Here is a 23,803-nt window from a genome sequence, read left to right as displayed (position 1 = left end):
ATACAACAACACCTGGAAAGAATGAATAAGATCTAGTTTTTGAAACCATGACAGGGCGACAATAGTCTATCTAAATATCCCATGTAGTCCACAAATATATACATCTACTATGTAAACACAACAATTTAAAAAATGACTTTTTCTAAACCCTGGAACATGGACACTGCCAGTCCTCAGATCAGTTCTTGCCAATTCCTTGTCCTTTCTTGAATGACTTCTTTCTGTACAGGTGCTGCCATATACGGCATCTCAGGCCTTCAGAAAAACTCAGTTTCCCTTCCAAGACTTCTAGAAATAGTGACTTTCAACATTCCATGCCCATTACGTTCACCTGAAGATCTTTAAAAACCACCAAAGTGCAAACCCCATTCCCAGACCTGCTGATTTTAATTGTTCAACAGTGTTTTTCAATGTTTTAAATTTGTAATCATATTATTTTACGTTCTCCTGGTGATTCTACTGAGAACCACTGATTCAGTGTTCCCTCTACCTTATTCAGCAAGAGACCTTGGAAACTCCGCCAGGCACTGCCAGGAAATTCACTTGAAGTATAGTCAGTGACATTTGTCCTCAAGAACAGAGAGAAGAATTTGTTGTGAGACCTTGCCAAGCTGAATTATTTCCAGGTGCTACATCTTGTTCAGAACATCCCCTGTCGTGCCCCATTCTGAACCCCAAGTTAGGTACGCCATGACAATACAACTGCCAATGTCGTCCTTCATCAGACCTCCATGCTGCGTCACATGACACAGACACATCTCCCAGACACAGCTTGCACTTACCCATTCTCTGCCCCATGTCCTGGGCAAAATCCTATTTCTTCAAGATCAACTTTACTCCCATCTTTACCTCTGAAACACTCATTCTACCAACAGCAAATTTGCATTCTTTCGTGCTTCTGTAGAATCTTGAACACATCTCCATCATAGCTCTTGATGTATAACAACATCATATATAGTTTGGGTATCTGTTTTCACAGTAGATTATGGTCCCTTAAAAAGGGACACCTAGAGCTTACAATGAGGAGTGGCAATGTCTGATTTATAGTTGGTCAAAAGCAAGTTTCTTTCTATCTTACAGCTTAGGCAAGTCCTCCTCTTTTACATGGTATGTGCTGTTGCCAAATTTTACAAGAATGGGAAGAAATTCAAATGTTATCTCTTGGAAGAAAAATTCAAATGTTACCTCTTGTTTTACTTCCTTTGTAGAATTTATGGAGCATCTAAATTTCTCTTATCTACTTGTTTATTATTTAGTGTCCATTTTCTCCTCTGCATGCAGGTTTCTTAAGGGCAGATGCTATCTTATCAGGACCCAGCATAGTGCCTTCATCTACATAGCAAAGATTGTCTCTTGACCAGCTTTCAAAGTTGATAGACCTGAGTTCAAATTCTGGCTCTGCTAATTCCGGTGTGTGTACCTTGTTGAGATGCATAGTCTCTCTATGCCTCGATTGCCTCTATTTTAAGGCTCTCTATTGCTCTCCTATTGATATAAACACTTTTAAGGGCATGAAGTGGGAAAGATAAACACTATTTTTAGTGAGTAGATCAACCAAAATTTGCATGCAATTTCAGGAAAATGTAAATGTCAGGGGAAAGAATATGTTTTAGAATAAAAATAATTGGATAATACTCCCCTGGTAGAGATGCTACTGTGATTAAATGAGAAGGTATTTGAGACACCTAAGTGAGGGCCTGTCCTTCCTCCTTCGCTATAACCAAAGTCACTCTGCATTCAAAGTATGTAAGCATTCCGGATATGAGGCCTCTTCAATTCTATCCTTCTATTTTCAAATAAAGTTGTGCCAAACCATATTTATGGTGAAATTCATCAAACTTGTCCTACTGTCCAGCATCATTTGGGAACCCATTTGGTCTGAGTTCTCAGGCAGGTTATATGTAGAAAAAAATGGTAGATAGATACTGTGTTTTAAGGAAGTTCACGTAATAAATAAATATGAAATATAAATTATCTTAATCATCTCCATTAGAATTGAGCCAATTAAAGCTTTCTATGATTAGGCTTTTTGCTATTTATTCAGAAAACACTTCAATAAGTGGGAAAAAGTGAGAAGGCCCCATTGATGACTTGTTAGTTTTATCTGCATGATGCCCATACTGCCAAAGGTTATATTCTCCTGATTATTCGAGAAGCAGGTAACTGGATTACCAAAGCAGGGAAAACATGTGGCTGGCTCTGCCTATGTACTGAGCCACTCCATGTGACCGGGTGGATGTCAGGGGAAACTCATGGACTTTCCAAACATCTGATCTGCGGCTCACATGATAACCTGGGAACCCCTGTTTTCATTGGGTTTGTTTGTTTGTTTGTTTGTTTTTACAAGGAACCTCTGGCTGTCATATAAGCATTAACTCCCATAATAGTACAATATTTTATATGAAAAGGTCTATACTTTTGTTATTCACATGAGTTTAAGTTTTTCTAAGCCAAAGCCAAATAATACCTTATTGGTCCCTCCACATTCAGAGATGTTCCATCACTTGTCTCCTCTCTCTCTACATTCACTTCTTCCTCTCTGCTTGCTCTTCAATATGTGTTTATGTCATGCTTGCACCACTCTGTTCCTACGTCCTGTCCTCTCCCCTTTAACATTTTTAATCCCATAAAACAGAAACACACGTCTCCACGTGATTGCGTTTCCATCCTTACTGATCTTCTGTACCAGTGACACCCATATTGCAAAAATGAAGTCACTTTTAACTTCCGTGGAACTCTATGCATTTGAAGCTAATTATAATTCATGAAGTGTGAAAAAGAAAATTATTTTTGGCTTTTGACACAAGGCATTCCCTCTCTGCTTCCAACTCCTTTGTTCTCTCCCACAGTAATTGTGGTAGGTGCCTCCTCTTCTGTAACATTCTCCAGAACTCTCACCTTGACTATGTTACTCTTTTGCCTAGGGGAGTCTCACACTTTGCAATGGTGTGCACCATCGCCTCTGTGTGGACTGTCTCTCCAGGATATCTTGACAGCGATGGTGCAGGGATACAGCGAACTCAATACTAGTTGTACTATTTCCACTTGGCCCAATGTATTCCTCTTTGGTCTCCCTATCTCATTACCATCCATCAATTGTCCAAGGTAGAAATTTGGGAGTCGCCCATATACTCTCTCCTTTCTCATTGAATCAAGCACTGAGTTGTGGTCATTTTACCTCTCAAAAAATCTTTTGAGTCTTCCTCTTCTACTTCATTGCTTGTAAAATTGACATTGCACAGACTTTACCATTTGCTGCCTGGAATATTATAAGCCCAACTCATCTCACTATTTTTAGTCTTGGATGTTATATCTTCCTCCTTTCCTCACCCCTTAAATTCATACTATAGTCAAAGCAAGCTAAGATACAAATCTATTTGTGCCATTCTCTTGCATCAATTCTTTAGCAACTCCTTGTGAACATCAAATGCCTTGAGATGACATATGCAGTCCTTCGTAACCTCAATACTCCATACCTCTCCAGGCTCATTTCCAACTGCTTCCTGATTTGTACATATTCATTTTTTAGTAATATGGAATTTCTGATAGTTCCTCAAACACATCATGTGATTCCGGACCCCCATACCTTTGCTTTAGGCTCTTGCCTCTGCCCGGAATTAGCATCTTAACTTTATTAGTGTGAGTAATTCTGGCTTATCATTGAAGAATCTGCACTACCACACTTCTTTATAAGCTTCCTCTGAAGATGGATATATGAATTTGTGCCCGCTCTTAAAAAAAACAATATCCAGTTTCATTTAATAAAATAACATCAGCAATGACACCAACTCAGGTGGGCAGTAAGCTACATTCTGACCATATTTTTGCCATTAACCAGTTGTATGACCTTAAATAAATTGCTAGACCTCTCCAGTTCTAAATTTCCTTTTGTCTATGGTAACCTCATTAAGGTAGAAGCTTTCCAAAGTTCTCTCCAGTTTCTATTTTTTGTCTTTTCACCAGGGACAAAATATCTCAGAGTTGTCAATAAATCAGCAGTTTAGTACAACTACAAGCAAGCTTTGTTGTTTATTGATCACTCTTAGGTAAAGTGGCTTTTATATGAAATCAATATGTGTGTTAAATGTATTCAAAGTAATTGCTTTACAAACTTAAAGGAATCATACTGTTCACAGAAATGAGGTCTGCTTAGCCCCACCTTGTGGATTGTGGTGTTTTGTTTTGTTTTGTTTTGTTTTTCTTCCTTTCATTAATGAAAGTTACCAGTTCCGGGAAGATCGACTTTGGTAGAAAGGAAGGAGCAGATTTTGAAATCAGACCTGGGTTCAAATTTCAGCCCTGTAATTTACTTTCTTTGTGACCTTCAGGAAGTGACATAAGCTCTCTCAGTACTAAACTGGAGATATTACTACTAGAGGACGTCAGCAGATCAAACGTGTTAAACTTGGGGAAATGGTACACGAACCCAGGAGGCCCTCCCATGATGTTTTTGCTGTGATTGTCATTATTACAGTAGCTAGAAGAAATAAGACCAGTCAGAAAATGATGCTCAAATTTTTCATTATGTGAGGGATGTTTATACCAGTGTTGGGTAACCATGATATGCTCTGATAATAGGTTAAGGTGCGATCCAGGATTAAAATGGTTCAATTTCTTTATTTTATAGACAAGAAACACAAAAGCCAGAGAGGTTAAAGGACCTATCTCAAAATAATTCTCTGTCAGTTGATGTTCCAGTGACCTGAATCCCATTGTTCTGGGCTCAGGTGGAATTCCTTCCCTTTAGTGTATGCTTCCCAAACTTGAGCTTGCATCGCAATCATCTAGAGTACTTGTAAAACAGATTGCTGCACCCACCCCAGAGATTCTGACTGAGTAGGTCTGGGGTGGGCCCAAGAATTTGCATTTTTAACACTCTCCCACATATTGCTGATGCCACACTTCCAATAGCATTGCTGCAGACAACCCCGTTCTGAATTGGCCAGGAAGAGTTCTCAGCTTTCTTAAACACCTCACTCTTGGGAAGTGGCAAAGAAAGATGAGGCCATATGTGTTGATTATGCCCTACCAGATTTTGTATGGGATTCAGCACTGCCAATGAATGGAGTACGAGTGTTCTCCTCTTACTGCCTTTTCTGCTTTTTCTCTTAGACAAAAGGTGTTAAGCTTCAGCAAAACATACTCTGAGGCTTATTTTATAAAAATTACAGTTTGTTTTGGTTGATGTGTTTATAGTCATATTCAAAGCTTTCAGAATGCACATTGAAAACTGCAGCGTCTGAGATGAGAAATTGGCTCTAGGCTCATCATTTACTTTGTGCAGGGAAAAACCAGGCAGCTTTTGTACTTCAATGGTGGGAAAAAATAAAACAGGGCTAAATGCTATCTGGAAAGAGGAAACACAGAATGAGTTTGAGTAATTGAACAGTGCTGCCTATCTATCTCCTCTGAGAAGAGGGAAACAGATTATATCCCCAAAGTTCATTTGTTAAGTCTGCAGTTTAAAGCTCCCAGCTCACATTTCCATAGAAACAATCTTGCTCTTTCAACTGTATTATAGGTTACAAAGGGTTTTAGTGAACGTACCTGGAAACAAAATTATTATTCCTAAAGTTATTTCTGAAGAAAAATGCCTTCTACTTTGTGGTGAGAAGGAAAGAGAGGGTCCAAGAACAAATAAGCATGACTTCATGGAGAAAGAGGGTCTTACAGCAGTCAGATTAGATTCAATTCCAGCACCAATAAATTGTGTGCAAAACCAAAAGCACTTCAAACTTCTCTCAATTTCCTTATCTGCTAAGTCCAGATAATATACACCTAACAGAGTCCTTGCGACAGTTAAGTGGGATAATATATGTGAGGACTCTGCTACCGTATCTTTAACAGAGTAGGCACTCAATAAATTACTGTTGTCACTGCTTAAGGAGAGTGCATTCTCTGGTTCCTGTTTCTTCATTTTTATCCCTTTTTTCATCCATAGAACCAAGTCAGCTCCACCCAGGAAACAGGAGGAGGTAGGCCACTTGAAATCCCATCTTCCTCAATTATGCAGGGCAATTTATCCTCACCCAGTTCAAATCCAAAATGAACTGGCCAAATCTATCTTATCACCCAAATAAACGTAAAGAGCTTTCCATTTCAGGACCCACCTGCCTTAGAGGGCAGGTTCAAGGGGTTTCGTTGTCAAAAATTTTTAGAACTTTAGTTACTTATTACATTTTCAGTTTCTTCATAAGCAGTTAATGAAGCAATTTCATCGTGTTTTCTCCCAAGGGGAAATTGAACTTTTTTCTCTATTAACATAGCAATACAAAATATTTAAGGGTGATGTATTCTATCTATGTATGTTAACTAAGGGGAAACCACGTGTACTCATGAAGGTCAATGTTTGTTGCTTTCAGTAGATATTTCAGCAACATTCATTCACTCTTTATCTACCTCCTTCTACATGTCAAATCTGTTCTCAGTACTGGGAATCATGAATAAAGCTGATAAAAATTCTGCCTAATGGTGTTTAGAGCCCAGTGGGAAAAACAAGATAAATAAAAACAATATGTAGTTTATATGATAGTGATAATTGCTAAAAAGTATAAAAGGGTTTGGAAGAGGTGAGTAAGAATTGGGAGTGGAAGCATATAATTTGGGAGAAGGTCGCTGCTGGACTTACTGAGGTCTAGGAAGAGGAAACCACAAGTGCTAAATCCCTGAGATAGAAGCGTGTCTGTATGATCAAGGCACATAGCAGAGTCCCCTGTGGCTGGAGTAAGAGGTGCATAGTGAGAGATAAAAATCAAAGAGTTATCATGAAAGGCGCACATCCCATTTTGAATGGGCTTTTATCTTTTTTTTTTTTTTTTTTTTTTTTTTTTTGAGACGAAGTTATGCTCTTTTCACACAGGCTAGAGTGCAATGGCACAATCTTGGCTCACTGCAACCTCTACCTCCCAGGTTCAAGCAATTCTCCTGCCTCAGCCTCCCTAGTAGCTGGGATTACTGGCATGCGCCAGCACACCCGGCTAATTTTTGTATTTTTAGTAGAGACAGGGTTCCACCATGTTGGCCAGGCTGGTCTCGAACTCCTGACCTCAAGCGATCTGCCTGCCTCAGCCTCCCAAACTGTTGGGATTACAGGTGTGAGCCACCTTGCTTTTTCTTTTTTTTTTTTCTTAAAAGCTATTGGAAGGTTTGAAGCAGAGGAGTCACATGACTTGAGCTATGCTTTAAAACATTTACTCTATCTTTTTTTTTTTCTGTAGAATAGAATATGGGGAGGCAAGGGCAGCAGCTGAGATGACTTATTAGAGGAGTCATGAAGGAGAGGATGGTGGCTTTGGTCTGGCGTTGGCGGTAGGACTGAGAATTAGCCAAATACATTTGCTAATGATTTGCATGTTAGCTGCAGATCCTTCTGCTTGGCACCTGCTGGAATCGATGGTTTACGCCCACCTGGAAAATTTAGCATTCTAAGACAAGGGACGTAGGAAGGGTCTCCACTGCAGAAGCATCTGATTTTAAATGGTCATGAACAAATACTCACATGGCACATGTTCTCAATTCTTTTTGTTCTCTATTCCTTGGCAATGACTGGATGTCCCAAACATGGAGATGAATACTCTGGGAAGATCAAGTTGCCTCTACCAGAAAATTCTAAGTTGTGACGTGCACGTTCTGTTTCCTTCTTGCTTCAAATCTTTGCATACTTTGTTAGTCTTTTATACTGTAATTAGTTTTGCAAATAACCTCTCAATTTTCAGCTAGAAATGATCATTTTTTTTCTGAAAACTTGAATATCATCTTGTACTCTTTTCCTCTTCAGGCCTAGTAGTTCATTGGCTTTCAGTATCTATAGATTTCATCACGTCTGTATCTGTCACATCCATCCAAGTCTATCCAGTCAGTTTGCCACATTCCTAAGTCATCTCTTCCTGAATTTCTGGAACAGCCTCTTAATTAGTCCCTTTACCTTCAGACCAGCAACCCTCTCCCCCAAGGCCCCAATCACTTGTCCACACAGCAACCATGGTGATCATTCTGAAGGACACATTTGATGATGTGTGCCTCTGATTACAACCTCTTAGTGGTTCCCTCATGCTCTCAAGATTTTTTTTTTTAAAAAAAAAGCAAAAAGAAAAAAACTGCTTTTTGGGTGCTCTACAGATCCTTCGTGATCTGTGTCCTATTTACGTTAATAGCCCTCTATCTTGAAATATGATTTATTCCTGTCTAATTCATCAACTTTGTGTTGTTCCTACCCAAACACAGTCACTCAGGAAACTGAGCTCTTGCCTATGTCTAAGATGAAGTGTGATCTCTCTCTAGGTTCCAAGCTGTTGAAACTACTGTTTGCTCTATAAGTAACAGATTTTTTCCTATCTTTGTCTGACCCTGCTCATACTTAAGATCTCTGCTCAGATTATGTATTTTTGTCAGAAAACCTGTCTAGTATCAAGGGTAAGTTAAGTGTCTGTGAAATGAGCTCCCATGATGAACCACCTTTGCTCTCACTACAATATTTAATGACTGCCTCTTTATTTTTCTGCATTTCCCATTTGACTGTAGGCTCCAAGAAAGCAAGAGCTGGCTCATTTGTACCTATCATATTCCCAGCTCCTGCATCAATGTTGGGCACTTACTGGATGCTCAATAATACTCGTTGAATTGACCTGGATTGAATAAAAAAGCATAAGAACTTTAAGATTAAGTGCACCGACTGTGCAATATATTCTCACTAGTGTCAAGACATTGAGTCATCTTCCATTTGGGGTACATCTTTGCAAAGAGCTATTATCCTTATTCAGATCTATGACCCTGTCCTCATCTTCTGTCACAAATGAAAAGACAAGTGTTTTCTTATTTTTAAGTCAGACTATTAAAAGAAATGAGATGTGAATTAAATCAGCCCTTCATTCTTTCAGACTTGAAGACAACTTCGGTAGACCAACGGACCTCAGATCTACTTTCTCTTATCTATTCATGAACCATGTCAAAATAATGTAAAAGCAAAGTCTAGTTGCCTTATAAGAGTTTTCCCTGATAAAGTAATCAATAGTGTGGCTATAGACTTTTATTGTAGATTACATGTTACGGTTGAAAATCCCTTTAACCATTATATTTACATTCCACCCCTGCCCTTCAGGCCTCTGGGCATGTACGCACACATAGAAATGCCTCCTGCACACACACTTGCCTAAGGCTAATTGGTGCTAGAACCAAACTTTCACTTGAGATTGATAGGGCTGCTACAGTGAACCCAATGATCCAGGTTCTCTGAAGCTCTATCCTCTCTTGACTCCCATGAAACATTACTTTCTAGGGTCTCCTTAGATCTCACTTACTAATCCTGCTCTGGCACTCTTGGCTCCCCTTGCTCCTAGAAGTTTGATTCTTTGCTCTTTTCTCTTTCTCTCTTCCCTGAATACCTCATTTACTACTGTCACTTCAATTATCTCCTTTATGTGGATGAATCCCAGATTATCTTCCCTCTTGCTCTGGCCCTTCTCCCAAGGCATAGCTCCACATTTTAAGTTATCAGCTCAGCAGCTCTACCTGGATTACCTGATGGTTTCTCAAACACAACTTTATCAAAAGTTCAATTACCTTCACCTCCCTACATGTTCCTGTTTCCAATTTCACCCGAGGTGACTTGAAGCAGTTGTATGGCCTTTCAAGAGTTTTCTTTGTCCTAAAAGGACCTCAGTCATTAGGAGTGGGTCCCTTGTGCTCTTTTGTAGTTGGCAATAACACATTGATCCAGACAATAACAGACTGATCTAGCAGCATTCGTCTGACCTACATACAGGATCTTCCTCGTTGATGTTTGAAACTTGAAGATTGGGATTTGGGTAGATGCCATGGTCAAGAACACCTGGAGAGAAGCATGCTAAGGGCAGCCCTCTCAGGTAGAGGTCAGCAAGCTCCTTCTGCAGGTCACTCACAGCGTCCCCTTTCCCAGCCCTTCCTAAGTTTTGGTTGTGCAGTTTTTTCTTCGTGTTAATGAGTTATCCCAGATTCCTTACAATACCTTTTAATTCTTTCACTAGTCAGAGCCAGTGATATGTTGAGGAATAAGTCCAACATGTTTCACAATCAGTTAAGATCACCTTTGATGCCTCCTCTCCTCAGCCTCTGCTTCACATAGGCTACTATGCTCTGCTGGGTTCAGCTTTGCAGCTTTGCTGGTGTCTGTGTCCAATCCCTTTCTGCCCACCGATAGGACGTCTGGCTTAGACCATTACAATAACCTACTCACTGGTTTTCCTGTCTCTTGTTTCTTTTCTCTTTTCTTTCATGGTTGTGGTTGCTTTTATTTTCACTATTACCAGATGAAATGGACCAGACACTGCTAAGATCATGCCTATCAACTGCCTGAAACGATCATTAAATCTTCCTCATTCCACTCTCTTATAGATATTTGCAGGTCTTCGTAGTTTTCCCCCCATCCTAGTCTAATGAATTCCCTCTTGAACCCACTACACTACTTAATAAAGTTACTTGCCAGTCTCTGATTATGACTTTGCTGATGCAGTTCATGAGATTCAAATGCCTGCATGAGGAAAGAACCCTGTCTTACGCCATCATTCATTCAACAAATCATTATACAAAGCCTGTAACTGACAACCTCTCTCCTAGCTCCTGGAGACAGTGAGATGAATGAGATTGGTAAAGGGCCCACATATGAGGAGCATCTACACAAGTGGGATGGGATAGGAAATGAACGTGCTAAGAGGCATGTAAAAAAATAGGTTCAGGGAGGTTGGTGAGTGCTATGGAGACAATTAAATAAAAAACAGCAATTTGATCAAGAGTAACCAAGGAATGGCGACAAAAACACAGAATCCTTCTGATAGAGTGATCAGGAAAGGCCTCTCTGAGAAGACAGCATTTGAGCTTAGAAGTGAGTGGCAAGAAAGAGAAAGAATAAGGAGACAGTAAGAAATAAGGGGACAGTCTTGGGGTAAAGAATGTCATATGGGGATCACAAAGTACAAAGACCAGATTTAGGAATAGTCTTAGTTTATTTAATGAATTGAAAGACTATGTGGGCAGATAAATGTGATGAGGAGGTGTGGGACAGGATTAAATTGGTCTGAATTGAGATCAAAGAGGACCCAAAACACAGTGAGGAGTTTGAATGTTATCCCGAATATAATGGACAGCTATTGAGGGGCTGTAAGCAGGGAAATTATATGAAATATATGCTCTTTAATCTGACTGCTGTGTAAAAATAGATCTTAGGGGTGTGAGAGCAAAAGTAACAAAATTAGACTGGAGTGTGCTGAATGATGGCTTGGGCCTAGGACTATGTTAGCAGGGTTGGTGAGAATTGGTCAGATACAGAATGTACTTTGGAGGTGGAACCAATAGGATTTGTTGATTGGATTGTATTTGGGGATCTTGCCTATTCTAGCACTGAGCAGACATAAGTGTTGTTGATTGACTCATTAAACTAATGATTGAACTGCCACTCATGGTCAAGCTCAGACTGCATGCAACATTCCCTGATTAACATCAACCCTTCCACTTTCTTGCTCCTCTCCTGCCCCTGAAATCCTACCACACTTTAAACACATTTTCTCATGGACACTATGTTTTTCCTTGGATTTAGTAACTTACATGCATTCCTTCCCTCTTCTTCTGGGCTGTAAGCTTCTTCACACCCTTCATGCCCCACAGTCCCTGGCGTATTTTGCATGGCGCATAACCGGTGTTAACGTTTTTTTGCACAAATGCAGTGAGGTGGAAATTATGCAAAGGTCAAAGTCCTCAAATAAAGAAGAGATTACCGAGCGATGGCATCTGAAATCTGAGGATCTTGTCAAATGGGTTAAGTATAATAATACGGCTCAGTTAGTTTAGGCCCTGCCTTGTTTGGAAGCCAAGAACTAACTGAGTGACTGAGAGTGGTTCTTTGAAACCAGAAAGGCAAAGTGAGTGTGGCTTGTGCAAATGGGAATGGGTTCTCAAAGCAAGACTGAGTTCCAGGCTCACCTACCACCTTTGTAACAAGTGTCTTAACCATTCTGGATCACAGTTTATTTGTCAAATGGGTATAATAATCGACAGGCCTCAGAGATGGCTACTAAAATATTATAATTACTCTTAGAAACAGAGAGAAACAGAGTGTTTGCTTTGTACCTGCTCTGAATGCTTTAACTACATTAACCCATTCATTGCCCCTGACAGCACTGTGAGATAGGTGCTTTTATTATCCCCATTTTATAAGTCACTGATATAAAGCACTTTCCACAGCACCCAACAGAGAAAAGATCTCTGTAAGACTAGAAAACAAAACAAAAAAAAATCTAAAATTGGCATGAAGCCAGAATACCTGTTTTTAAAACCCTGTTTTGCAGCTATTTTTGATCTCAGATCATGCAAACCTTTTTAGTCTCAGTTTTCTCATTTTTAAAATGGCCTACTGTAAAGAACAAGTGAGAGAAAGCCTGTAAAAGTGTAAATATAGATAAACTTACTCCGGGAAAATCATGAATAAATGTAGACATTCAGAAGGCATTAGAGCTGATTTTTAACTGAAATGTATAAGATGCAAGCACATTTAAAGGCAGTGTTAGGAGAAAGTGTCTTGTGGATCTTCAAAGGATAAAGCCCCTCATTTCCTAGAGTTTAATTGCTACCATGAACAGTCTTGGAAAGTCAGGCTCTATGGCTTTCTCATGTGCAGAGCATTGCACACTTGAACTGAAAATGAACAATTCAGTAGCTGAAGAGTTTAGTTCATTTTTGGTTTTATCCATCCTTCTTACAGGCTGAATTAGCTGATGGGACTGACGACATGTGAATGCCTTTTGTCTACTTATGCAGTAGTTCCTCCTCCATTTTCTTTTGTAATCCTCCAGGAAATTTCTCTGTGGGACGAACACATCCCAGTTCTGGGTGCTGCAGGGTTCCATCCCTGTAACGCCTAATTCATGTCTGGGCTTGCACCTAATTGTTTCTGACCACTAAAATGAAAGGAGAGGGTCCCTCGGTCTGATCATTAGTTATAATTCTAAATTGTTTAGTGTTCCCTTTTAAATATTTTGAAATGTACATTCCTAAGAGTCCTTTCTCTGTGACAATTAGTTCAGAAATAGGAATGCTAATTAAAGCTGCCCTTTCCTTCTCAAAGACAAAGTTCTTTTTCTGTATGTTAAAAATGAAACACACACACTCATTCTCACACTCACGTGCACTTACCTCAACTGGTTTGTTCCTAACAAAGTGGACTCTATTTTCGTGAGCTTCAGTTTACGTTCTTTTTTCTTCTTATTTAAAGCGTATTTACTGTTAAAAATAACTAATATATTACATCTATATGGCAGGCAGAATAAAAAACCCCAAAGATGTCCATATCCTAAACCCAGGAATTGTGAAATAATAAATTTATGTTGTTTTGGGTTATGTGACACAATGTAATCAGTATTGCAAATGAAATTAAGGTTGCTCATCAGATGACCCTAAAATAAGAATAGTATCATGGATTTTTTGAGTGGGCCCAATGTAATCACAAGGATAAAGGAAAGAGGAGGTAGATGGGTCAGTGTCAGAGCAATGGAATGTGAGAAAGACTCAACTGGTCATTGCTGGCACTAACAATGGAAGGGGCCACAAGCCAAGATAAGCAGGCAGCCTCTAGAAGCTGGAAAAGGCAAGAAAATTGATTCCCTCCTAGATCCTCCAATAGGAACGTGGTCTTGCCAACACCTTGATTTAAGCCCAATGAGAACCATTTCAAACTTCTGACCTCCAGAACTCTAACGTAATAAATTTGTGTCCTTTTTGGCCACCAGGCTTGTGGTAATTTACTATAGCAGCAACGGGAAACAAATACAAACTGATTTCAGCATTATAGTAATGGGTACAATAACAGAAAATAAGCAATCTCAGGCAGATAAGCTGCAACACTGACTGTGAGTTCTAGGAAACCTTATCCTCAGAAGAATGATTTTGTTTCCAGTTCTCTGGGCCTCTGCATTTGAAGCTGAGGTAGGGGAAACTTTTCTTCTTTCTCTACTTCTATTAACAAGGCTTAGTCCCTTTTGTCAAAGTGATTCATTGGGATGTGACCACTAGCTTCACTGATTGCTGGGTTACAATGAATCTTGGAAGCTATTCATAGATGCTTCTGATTCAGGAAGCACTATCAAGAGTCTGCATTCATGAACAGTAATATGGACACAGGTAATATTAATCCTGGCCTTCATGGCCAGTTCATATGTCTTCTCTTTGGGATTTTCCTGATCTTCTCACTATAAGAAATCTCTTCTATAGTGCATAGTCCCTTCTTGCTTGTAACTTAGCTATTATGCAGACATCTTCACACCCTGTCACAGTGGAAGGAGAACTGCACTAACAGTCCAAAAACCAGGCTCCACATCTGGCTGCCAGTCCTGTGCCACGACCTCATATAGCCAGCACTTAAGAGAGTGAAGTCCTTCCATGACCCATGCCCTGTGTTCTAGTAGGCATTCTCTAAACATTTGTTCTGTGCTATCTCTTTTTTCTTTCTCTTTTTCTTTCTTTTTTTTTTTTTTTTTTGAAATGGAATCGCACTGTGTCACCCGGACTGGAGTGCAGTGGCACGATCTCAGCTCGCTGCAACCTTCACCCCTCTGGGTTCAAGCGATTCTCCTGCCTCAGCCTCCAGAGTAGACGGGATCACAGGTGCCCGCCACCACGCCCAGCTGATTTTTGTGTTTTTAGCAGAGACAGGGTTTCACTATGTTGGCCAGGCTGGTCTTGAACTACTGACTTCAGGTGATCCACCCGCCTTGGCCTCCCAAAGTGCTGGGATTACAGGTATGAGCCACCATGCTCGGCCTACTCTGTGCTTCCTTTGTTCATCATCCATTGAGAATGTGCAGGGAATCTAAGGTTGGTGCAAAGGGGACTTCCAAGTCATTGAGACTTCACCCATTCTAATCTCATAGATAAGGAAAATGATCCTGGTGATAATTGTATGTGGGGTGGGGTAGAGGGAGAAAAGGAGGAAGAGAGGAGAAAGCATATGGATAAACATGGCAATTTGGAATTATTTGGGGAGGAGAATTTTGGGAACTATATGAAATGTTCTTTCCATATAATCTTGATTTGGTTTGGCTGTGTTCCCACCCAAAATCTCATCTTGAATTGTAATCCCCATAATTTCCATAATCCCCACATGTCAAGGGCAGGACCAGGTGGAGGTAATTGGATCACAGAAGTGGTTCCCCCAAGCTGTTCTCATGATAGTGAGTGAGTTCTCATGAAATGTGATGGTTTTATAAGTATCCGACATTTCCCCTGCTTGCACCCACACCATCCTGCCATCCTGTGAAGAAGGTGCCTGCTTCTCCTTTGTCTTCTGCCATAATTGCAAATTTCCTGAGGACTCCCCAGCAATGAGGAAGTGTGAGTTAATTAAACCTCTTTCCTTCATAAATTACCCAGTCTCGAGTATTTCTTCGTAGTAGTATGAGAACGGACTAACACAGTCTCTGCAACTGTTATACAACAAAATATGCTAAAAATATTCATTCAGTTTCTCTGCAGAATTGGAAGGCATTTAAGCCAAAGCCTGCTGGGTTCTGTTTCCCAAGTACTGTTGTGGTGCAAGAAATGAGCTTACACAGCTCTGAGAACACCCAAGCCAGTCTCTGGGAATCTCATGCCCAAGAACTGGGAGGATCCAAGCTGATGAACTGGTGTATCTATGGCAGCAAGACCCTGGCCCAAATGAGCAGGAAAGTAACACAGGGCCTAGGAACAGAACTAGAAGTAGGGCCAAGACCCAGCCATGGCTACAACATCCATGGAGATGCCATTTGTCATACTTTTAAAACCACTTGTTCCATTTCCAAGGTCATCTGAAGCTGTGGCTGACAAAATGAAGCTGAAGAGATATTCTGTATTTCTAGTTATAAGAGACCCAGAGACTGGTGGACCAGGGAGGCAGGATTAATTGAAGGAGAAATAGCCCCTTGATTGGCCCTTTCCTGGAGCCCTCTTTTATGCATTTTAGATCACATCTCCCTGGCCATCTATGAGAATCTCACAACAGAACACAGGCCCCATTCATCTATGTATCCTTAGATTTCTCAGTGCCTGGAGTAAAGGATTGCCTGTTTCTTCTCTTTCTCATTTCTCCCTCTCCCTTTTCTTCCTCTCTTCTCCCCTCCCTTCATCTTTTCTCCTTCCTCTCACCTCTATCCGGAGCTCCTTCTCTTATCTCATTTGTGTTTTCATTGCTCTCTTAACCTTGTTCCCAGGAAAGAACTTGTTACTAAATATTTACACTTCAGTATGAGGTTAAGGTCATATCCTGCTTTTCTGAAGGTCATTTGCATTTTAAATCTTGTTTCTCTTTGTGTAATGGGGCCACAGTAAAAAATAAAACAAAACAAAACAAAAATGATGACTTTGACACATACTTCCCTTCCGATGTAAGAACCCTGGCTCTTGAGTGAGAATTCTTGAAGTCAAGTCCCATCTCCTCAACTGCTAACACTGTAGTTTTGGGCAAGTTACTTAAGCTTTCGCATCTCAGCATTCTGATCTATATAATGGGGTTAATAATTAGTTATTCTATTGAGATATTGTGACAACTCAATGAGACAGTTTATGTAATGCACACAGCACACTGTGTGTCACGTGGTAGGAACTCAGTATTATTGTACTACAAACTATAATATGTAAAAGGGATAATGATTATTATTATCCTGGAGAATCACTGCCCTAAAGCCAGCCCAGTGTGGTGGAATGTGACAGACACTTATTATAGAGAGATTACATCAAAAGGGATATGACAGGAGAGCCACAAATTGCATACTGGATTAAATGGGTAAACCCAGGAACTCATTCAGGTTAGGCCACAAAGACTGGGAAAAAAAAATTATGGAAATATGTCATAAATCCTAAGGAAAGCTTATATTCTAAAGCAAGTTTTCTGGTTGAACTTCCAAATAGTCTACTTATTTGTTTATGTGAAGATTACGTACTACACATGCTTTGATCATAAGATTCATGAGAACTATTTTCAAGATACATTAGTGCAATATTGCTGGAAGTGTCTTAGGATGGGAGGTAGTTTTTTTCCCCTCAGCTTTCTATTTGGAAATCCAGTCGACCTTGTGGATTCAATAGGGCATTCAAAACAGAAGACTGCAGTGCTTAATAGTTTAATGGATATCCATATACATATTTTAAAGAAGTCCATTCAAGACACATTTACTAACCTTTCAGAATGAGCCTTCAGCTAAGTGAAACCACTTGAGTCTGATCATGTTTGAGCAGAAAGTTCATCTGGAGAACATTTAGGAATTTTCAAAGTAATTGAGAAACCCCAAAATAGAAAGGCTTGATATACTTTAATGTGGAGGTGATGTGGAGGGTAGAGTAGAGGGTGCCTGAGGGTGAATAACTTTCATCATTTTGGTGAGAAAATCTTACAATGTGAAGAGACTTGAAGGGTCATACACCGACCTTGTCTTTGTTACTTGCCCCATCAAGTCCTGATGTTAAGTGGCATCTTTCACCAACTATCTAATCTCATTTTTCTCTCCTGACTTGGAGGTCTCAATTTGGCTTTACCACCTCGTGAATGCTGTCTCTTGTTTTTTGTTTTGTTTTGTTTTTGAGACACGGTCTCATTCTGTTGCCCAGGCTGGAGTGCAGTGTCACAGGCAGCCTCTGCCTCTTGGGTTCAAGCAATCCTCCCACCTCAGCTCCCCAAGTAATTGAAACTACAGGCCCATGTCACCACGCCCAGCTAATTTTTGTAATTTTTGTAGAGATAGGATTTTTCCATGTTGCCCAGGCTGGTCTTGAACTTGTGAGCTCGAGCAATCTACCTACCTCAACTTCCCAAAGTGCTAGGATTACAGGCGTGAACCACGGTGCCTGGCCAATGCTGTCTTTGTGTGTGCCCATTTATGTTCCTGGGAAAGTCACTTCTCCTCTCCAAACTCATTTTCAATGACCTAGATTAGGTTTCTCTCTTCAATGCAACCTTCCAGATGATGCCAACTATCCTGTTGGCTTGCTTCTCTTAGCTCCTATTGACTGAGAGAATATGTTTTCCTTCTAGAGCTTTACTTCTTTTTAACTTTTCAGCGTATCATCCTGATTTTTCTGTCCTAAGCAAGTCAAGGATTATGAAAAGCTAGAGGATTCAAAGCCACCTGTGTCCACTTCCAAGTCCCCGACCTTGAATAAGCCAACTCTGCTCTCTATACCTCCTTTTTATGCATTTGTAAATTTTAAAAAAATAGTATTTTATCTTTAAATGATTTCTAAAAGATTGTACAAATATGGATATAGGGGGTGAAAAAAACTTTCTCTGCTTCCTTCTTAGGTTTAGTAGTTGGACCCTGTAAATTAAACTGACAAAGGACAGATTGATGGGAAAAATAGATAATAGAGTTTATGTACATGTGTAGTGCACATACACATGTGAGAACTCAACGAAGAGTAACTCAAAGGGGTGCTTAGCATTGGGGGATTATATAATCATCCTAACAAGGGTGATAAATTGTGAAGTGACAAGACAAAGAGAAAAGGATTTGGGCTTCTAGGGTGGTAAATTGTGGAAAGAAAAATATACGGGGGAAATTAATGGAATATAAGGCTTATTTATAAGGTTTCTTATACAAAACCCACTGGTGCCAACTTTCTGCCCAGTGATTATAGTTGTTTCATCTTTCTCATACAGGAGAGCAGAAGGGAATACTTTACAAAGAGAAATTTACATATCTATCTCCTGCCTTGAGGCAGAAAGGGGGGAAGGTAGAGAGTTTTTCCTGAGTCTCCTATTTCAGTTGCATTCAATTGAAAATAACCCTTATGCCAAAGTGATGTATTTTGGAGTAACATTTTCTGATTCCCTTCATAGGCTAATCATCTTACATTTAAATTTGACTTAACTTGTTTCTATATGCGTTGTAATTCTATGCATTTGAAGAGAGAACAGGTAGATTGTAAATATATCTAATTTTAACGTTTTTCCTCAATCTTGCTACACTTATTTTTGCATTTATTATAATGTCAACAAACAGTATGAGGAACATTTCTTAAGCAAGACTATCGCCTGGTGAAATTTCAAACTGAAGCTATAACAAAGAAGGAAAAATGATCAATTTCAGGTTTTAGATAAATCATTTAGATAAATCATTAAAGGATTTAAATAATCCTTTAAATTTGAGATTATTTAAAGGATCACAGTGGATTGGGGCAAGGAAATGTAAGTCTACTGACCCTGTCTCTTTAACAGACTGGTCAATTGATTTGGACATGCCTCCTTGGAGTGAGTTTTTACTTCTCTAAGAGTTTCTGTCAATATTTTCCTTTGGAACTCTCTTATCCAGTTACAGAGCCCCATGCAACATGGTGCAGAGGATGCTGACAGTCAAGCGGTGAATGATAAAGTAGGCAGAACCTGGTACCAAGTATACCCACATTCAAATCTCAGTTCTACCAAGTGCCATCTATGAGGCTTCGGGCAAGTGACTTAACCTTTTAAAGCCTGAATTTTCTCCTTGAAACCAAATTATTTCAGGGAACTATAAAAGGATTAAATTAGTTAATCTCTGTAAAAACTTTAGAGTAGTACCTGACACTTAAAGATTCTCCATAAATGTTGGTAGCTACTATTTTTGGAGTAAATCAGGTATAAGTCCTGGTTATGTCCCTTGTTGAATGTAATTTCATGAAAATAAATGAATCCCAATGCACCTTAGTTTTTTTTTTTATTCTTCTTTGAAATAGTGATAATAACACCTAACCTATTGATTTGGGGTGACCTATTGATTAATTTATACATGTAAACTACATAATACAGTGCCTGGCTTAGAATCAATGGGTAAAAGCCACTAGTGTACCTTTGGTATTCCCTTCCTTTGGTATGAAAGACAGACCTCTACTGGACACTCATTACAATGTAAAGAAGGGTGAGCATGTAAATGAGGGAGGAAGCCAGCGTGTTTTAATATGACAAACTGGGTTGGAGCTAGTAAATTACTGCAATGAAATGGTTGAGCCATGATCTGGAGTTACTTTTTTAAATTTTTAAATATTAAAAATAGAGGTAGAGTCTCACTGTGTTCCCCAGGCTGGTCTCAAACTCCTGAGCTCAAGTATCCTCCCACCACAGCCTCCCAAAGTGCTATGCAGGCAACTCTTCTTTCCCTGAATGGCCCTAGATAAACATCGTTCCCCAGAGGTCCCCTGCTTCCCTAGACTTTTCAGACGAAGCATGAAACTCCTCTTATGGTGCTGTCACCTTACAAAATCTCACAGCTGGGGGTGCATGTGAAAGAGCCCCCGCATACTTGGGAGCCAGCAGATTCGATCGGGTAGCCACAGCTGACAGAGCTCAGAAAGCATGTGGTAAATGTAACTAATGCAGATAGGAAAGGGGTGGAACTCCAATCAGCTGGCAGATTCTAAGTAGAGAATGCTGTTGTCCTGAAGGGAAATTCTATCTGAAACCAACAAAATCATATTCATGGGACTTTATGTGAATTTCAAAAAGGATACGAATTTCATTCCTGGAAAAGATGTGGCAATGTTACAATCTGTAATTTTTATTTTTATTTTTTTATTTTTTTTTTTTTGAGACAAAGTCTCGTTCTGTCCCCCAGGTTGGACTGCAGTGGCAGGATCTCAGCTCACTGCAAGCTCCACCTCCCGGGTTCTTACCATCTTCCTGCCTCAGCCTCCCGAGTAGCTGGGACTACAGGCACCTGCCACTATGCCCGGCTAATTTTTTGTATTTTTAGTAGAGACGGGGTTTCACTGTGTTAGCCAGGATGGTCTCGATCTCCTGACCTCGTGATCCGCCCGCCTCGGCCTCCCAAAGTGCTGGGATTACAGGCTTGAGCCACCGCGCCCGGCCAAGATGTGGCAATTTTAAAATATTTTACCAACTCTCTAAACCAAGAGATCAATTGGCAAATATTTGCTGAAACATGCTGACAGAAATAAAGGGGAAAGCATGAATTTGGAAGCCAGACAAAGCAATGATTGAATTCTGGGTTTTCTAACCATGTGACCCCCTCTCAGCACTTTAGTTGTTTTCAACTACAATATGGTATGATGTAGGATTAGAAGACATGTTTACATTTAACTTGACCTCATTAATTTCTGTAATTTTTTTTTAACTTTGGATTTCTATAGCTAAACGTCGGAGGAAATTTCAGAAAATGGTTACCTAAATTTTTTTTTTCCCACTAATTACTAAAACCTGCTTCCCCTCCACAGGCTTGCCAGCATAACTGAGAAGAAAATGTTTGGATGGATGGGTGATTGGGCAGATGGATACAAGGATATCTCTTATAAATATGTCATTCAAAATGAAAAGCACCTTTGGCAGGACCAGCGTATTTCTAGGACTCAAGGGAAAGAAACCACCCTGTGGGTTGAGACGATCAGCAGGTCTTCATGGGAAAAACACTGGAACTAGACCTGAGAGCGGGGGTGACAGGACCAGGGAAGAGCAGAGTCGTTTCATCCAAGCAGACCTTGCAGAGCCTCTAAAGAGTTGGAACTTCCGTCATCACCCCACAACTACCATATGCTGGGCAGGGGACCCCAGGGACTGGGCTCAACTCCCCACAGACTTAGTTAATTCTTACATCAACCATGAGAAGGGGGCATTCTCGTTTAAAACTGAGATTCAGAGATGGAGCGGATTCTCCAGGGTCATGGAGCAAGCAAGGGCAAGGCTAGGATTGTACCCAGGTCTACCAACCTCAAAACTTGAGCATGGTATACTATAATATTTCTAGTAATGATTCAAGTTACCGTTTTGGACGGTTGCTGCCTCTATAAAGTCTCCTTCCTCATACCACCATACCCTTTCCCAAATAGAGTTGACTTTCCCTCCTCGTGTTCCCACTGTACTGCGCAGGCATCTATCCGAGTGTTGGTGCATTTATTGGTCACATTTTACTTCATGCCTGCCTCCTCATTAAACTGTAAGCCCCCAAAAGCAGAGCTGAGCAATATTCATCATTTGATCATTCATGTACCATTTATAGTTCATAGTAGCAGCTTAATAAATGTTAATGAATGACTGACTGAATGAAAGCCTGTTGCCTTCCAGTCACTATGTCCACTGCTTGGCAAGTTAGTTAACCTCTTCATGCTTTATTTTCCCCATCTGCAAAGTTAAAATTATTAGAATTAACTTATAATCTGCCACTTATGTGGTAGATTAACTTATCTACCACGTACAGATGTAGGGATAAGTTAATTGTTGAAAAGTCACTACAGTATTGATGACCACATAGTAAATGCTTATTTAGTACATGGTAACTATTACTGTGATCACATTTTATTCCCATAATTCCCTTTAAACGGAGAACTTTAAATAAAGTGTTATGATCTTGACATCATAGAATAGGACCTGTTATTAGAATGGTTAAGTGTCTTGCACAAGATCACGTAGGGAGAAAGAAGCAGAACTTGCACATGTCCCTGGGGGTCTGAGATATTACTCACAAACCCTTATATTTCCAGTTCACATACAGGGTCCCTGTTGATTCTCTTCACCTCCATTTTTAGGTTGGGCTTCACCAGAGTGGAGATAACCAACAAAGTGATTCAGCCAGTGTGGTCCTGGCACAGCACAGGGTCTGTTTGGAGTGGTTTGGACTAGCACACCTGATGGCATCTTTGCGACGGTGCTGTCCACACTTCCCAGTTGACAGGAGTCACCTGGGCTTCTTACTTAATAACACACACTCCAGGCTCCTCTGATGAGCGTGGTTTTAACAAACAAGCCCAGGTTGTTTTTATCATCAGGGAAGTTTGTGAAACTTTGCTTTGAGAGAGGCTGAGGCCAGACTTTAAAGGACGATGGTGGTGCCCATCTTCCAAGGGGCAGTTATGAACATCTTAGTTGTTACTGGGTACTGCTCCGCCACGCCCTCCGTCCATGTTTGTAAATATAATATAAGGACTAAATCAATCTCCCTGATAATGCACCCAGCGTGATAGCAGAGACCAGAACAAGGAGTGGCGTGGCGGGGGAGGCTCAGGTGTTCTCCTTTGACAAAGTCATTGAATCACGGAGCTTTGCTCCTGCACTTTTCTCCCTGGAAAAGCTGCTTATAGACTTCCACGGGGGCTTTCAGAAAGGACCTGTAGGCACCAGCCACCAGAACTGATTATTTCCTAGCATTCAGAGAGGGGGCTGAGCTGTTTCCCAGAGGAGGCTCTAGGAAGAGAGAGCAACAGCTTTGGCAAAAAGGGGCCATTCGCAAGCTTCCCAGGCAGCAAACTAGCGCGCAGATCTGCCCAGCCTCGCATCCTCAGCGAGGCAAGCGCGCGGTGCTCTCCCGGGCAAGTTTTTTAGGAGTGTCCCTTCTCGCCACGGACACGGCAAAGTCTCCAGTTCTCCGACAGACGTTTCCCTTGCAGCTCTGAAGTCGAATTACTCGCCCGCTGGCTGCAGCGTAGAGTGGAGAGGTCCGTGCGCTGTGGTTGCGGGGGGGAGCCCCGCCAGCCAAATGCCAGGATCAGCATGAGAGGCTGGACTTTAGTCCAGGTCTGTCCTCACCCCGGGGGACCGCCGGCTTTGCAGGGTGCAGCTGCGAGGAACTGCTCACTTTTTTCCCCTTGCAAGTCTTTGTTCCAAGCCTGACGTTGCTACGATTCTGTAATTAACTCCCTCCACTCCAAAGGGGTCTGGAGGCTGGGATGCTCTGCCAGCTCAGAGGATGTTGACTCTGGAGTGGGAGTCCGAAGGACTGCAAACAGTGGGTATTGTTGTGATTATATGTGCATCTCTGAAGCTGCTTCATTTGCTGGGACTGATTGATTTTTCGGAAGGTAAAGTGGTCGCTCCCAGTCTGTGCTGTTGGGC

General features: G+C 40.7%; 1 protein-coding gene across 10 annotated transcripts in view; it reads left to right on the top strand.

The window, feature by feature from the left end:
- The window catches only part of KCNIP4 (potassium voltage-gated channel interacting protein 4), a 1,214,918-nt gene that overhangs the window by 934,735 nt on the left and 256,380 nt on the right, over window positions 1–23,803 (top strand). For 2 of the 10 annotated variants that reach the window (XM_045393210.3, XM_045393208.2), the window contains exon 1: window positions 23,374–23,769. The exons of the other annotated variants lie outside the window; for them this stretch is intronic. In XM_045393210.3, the coding sequence (XP_045249145.1) occupies window positions 23,658–23,769 (112 nt within the window). In that variant the 5' untranslated portion in view covers window positions 23,374–23,657. Of the gene's footprint in view, window positions 1–23,373; window positions 23,770–23,803 lie in introns of those variants that run through there. 10 annotated transcript variants of the gene reach the window in all.

The sequence above is a fragment of the Macaca fascicularis genome, chromosome 5 (genome assembly GCF_037993035.2).
Source record: "Macaca fascicularis isolate 582-1 chromosome 5, T2T-MFA8v1.1".
NCBI lineage: Eukaryota > Metazoa > Chordata > Mammalia > Primates > Cercopithecidae > Macaca > Macaca fascicularis.
The sequence above is the reverse complement of the archived record's forward strand: the minus strand, read 5'-3'. Positions and strand labels throughout refer to the sequence as shown.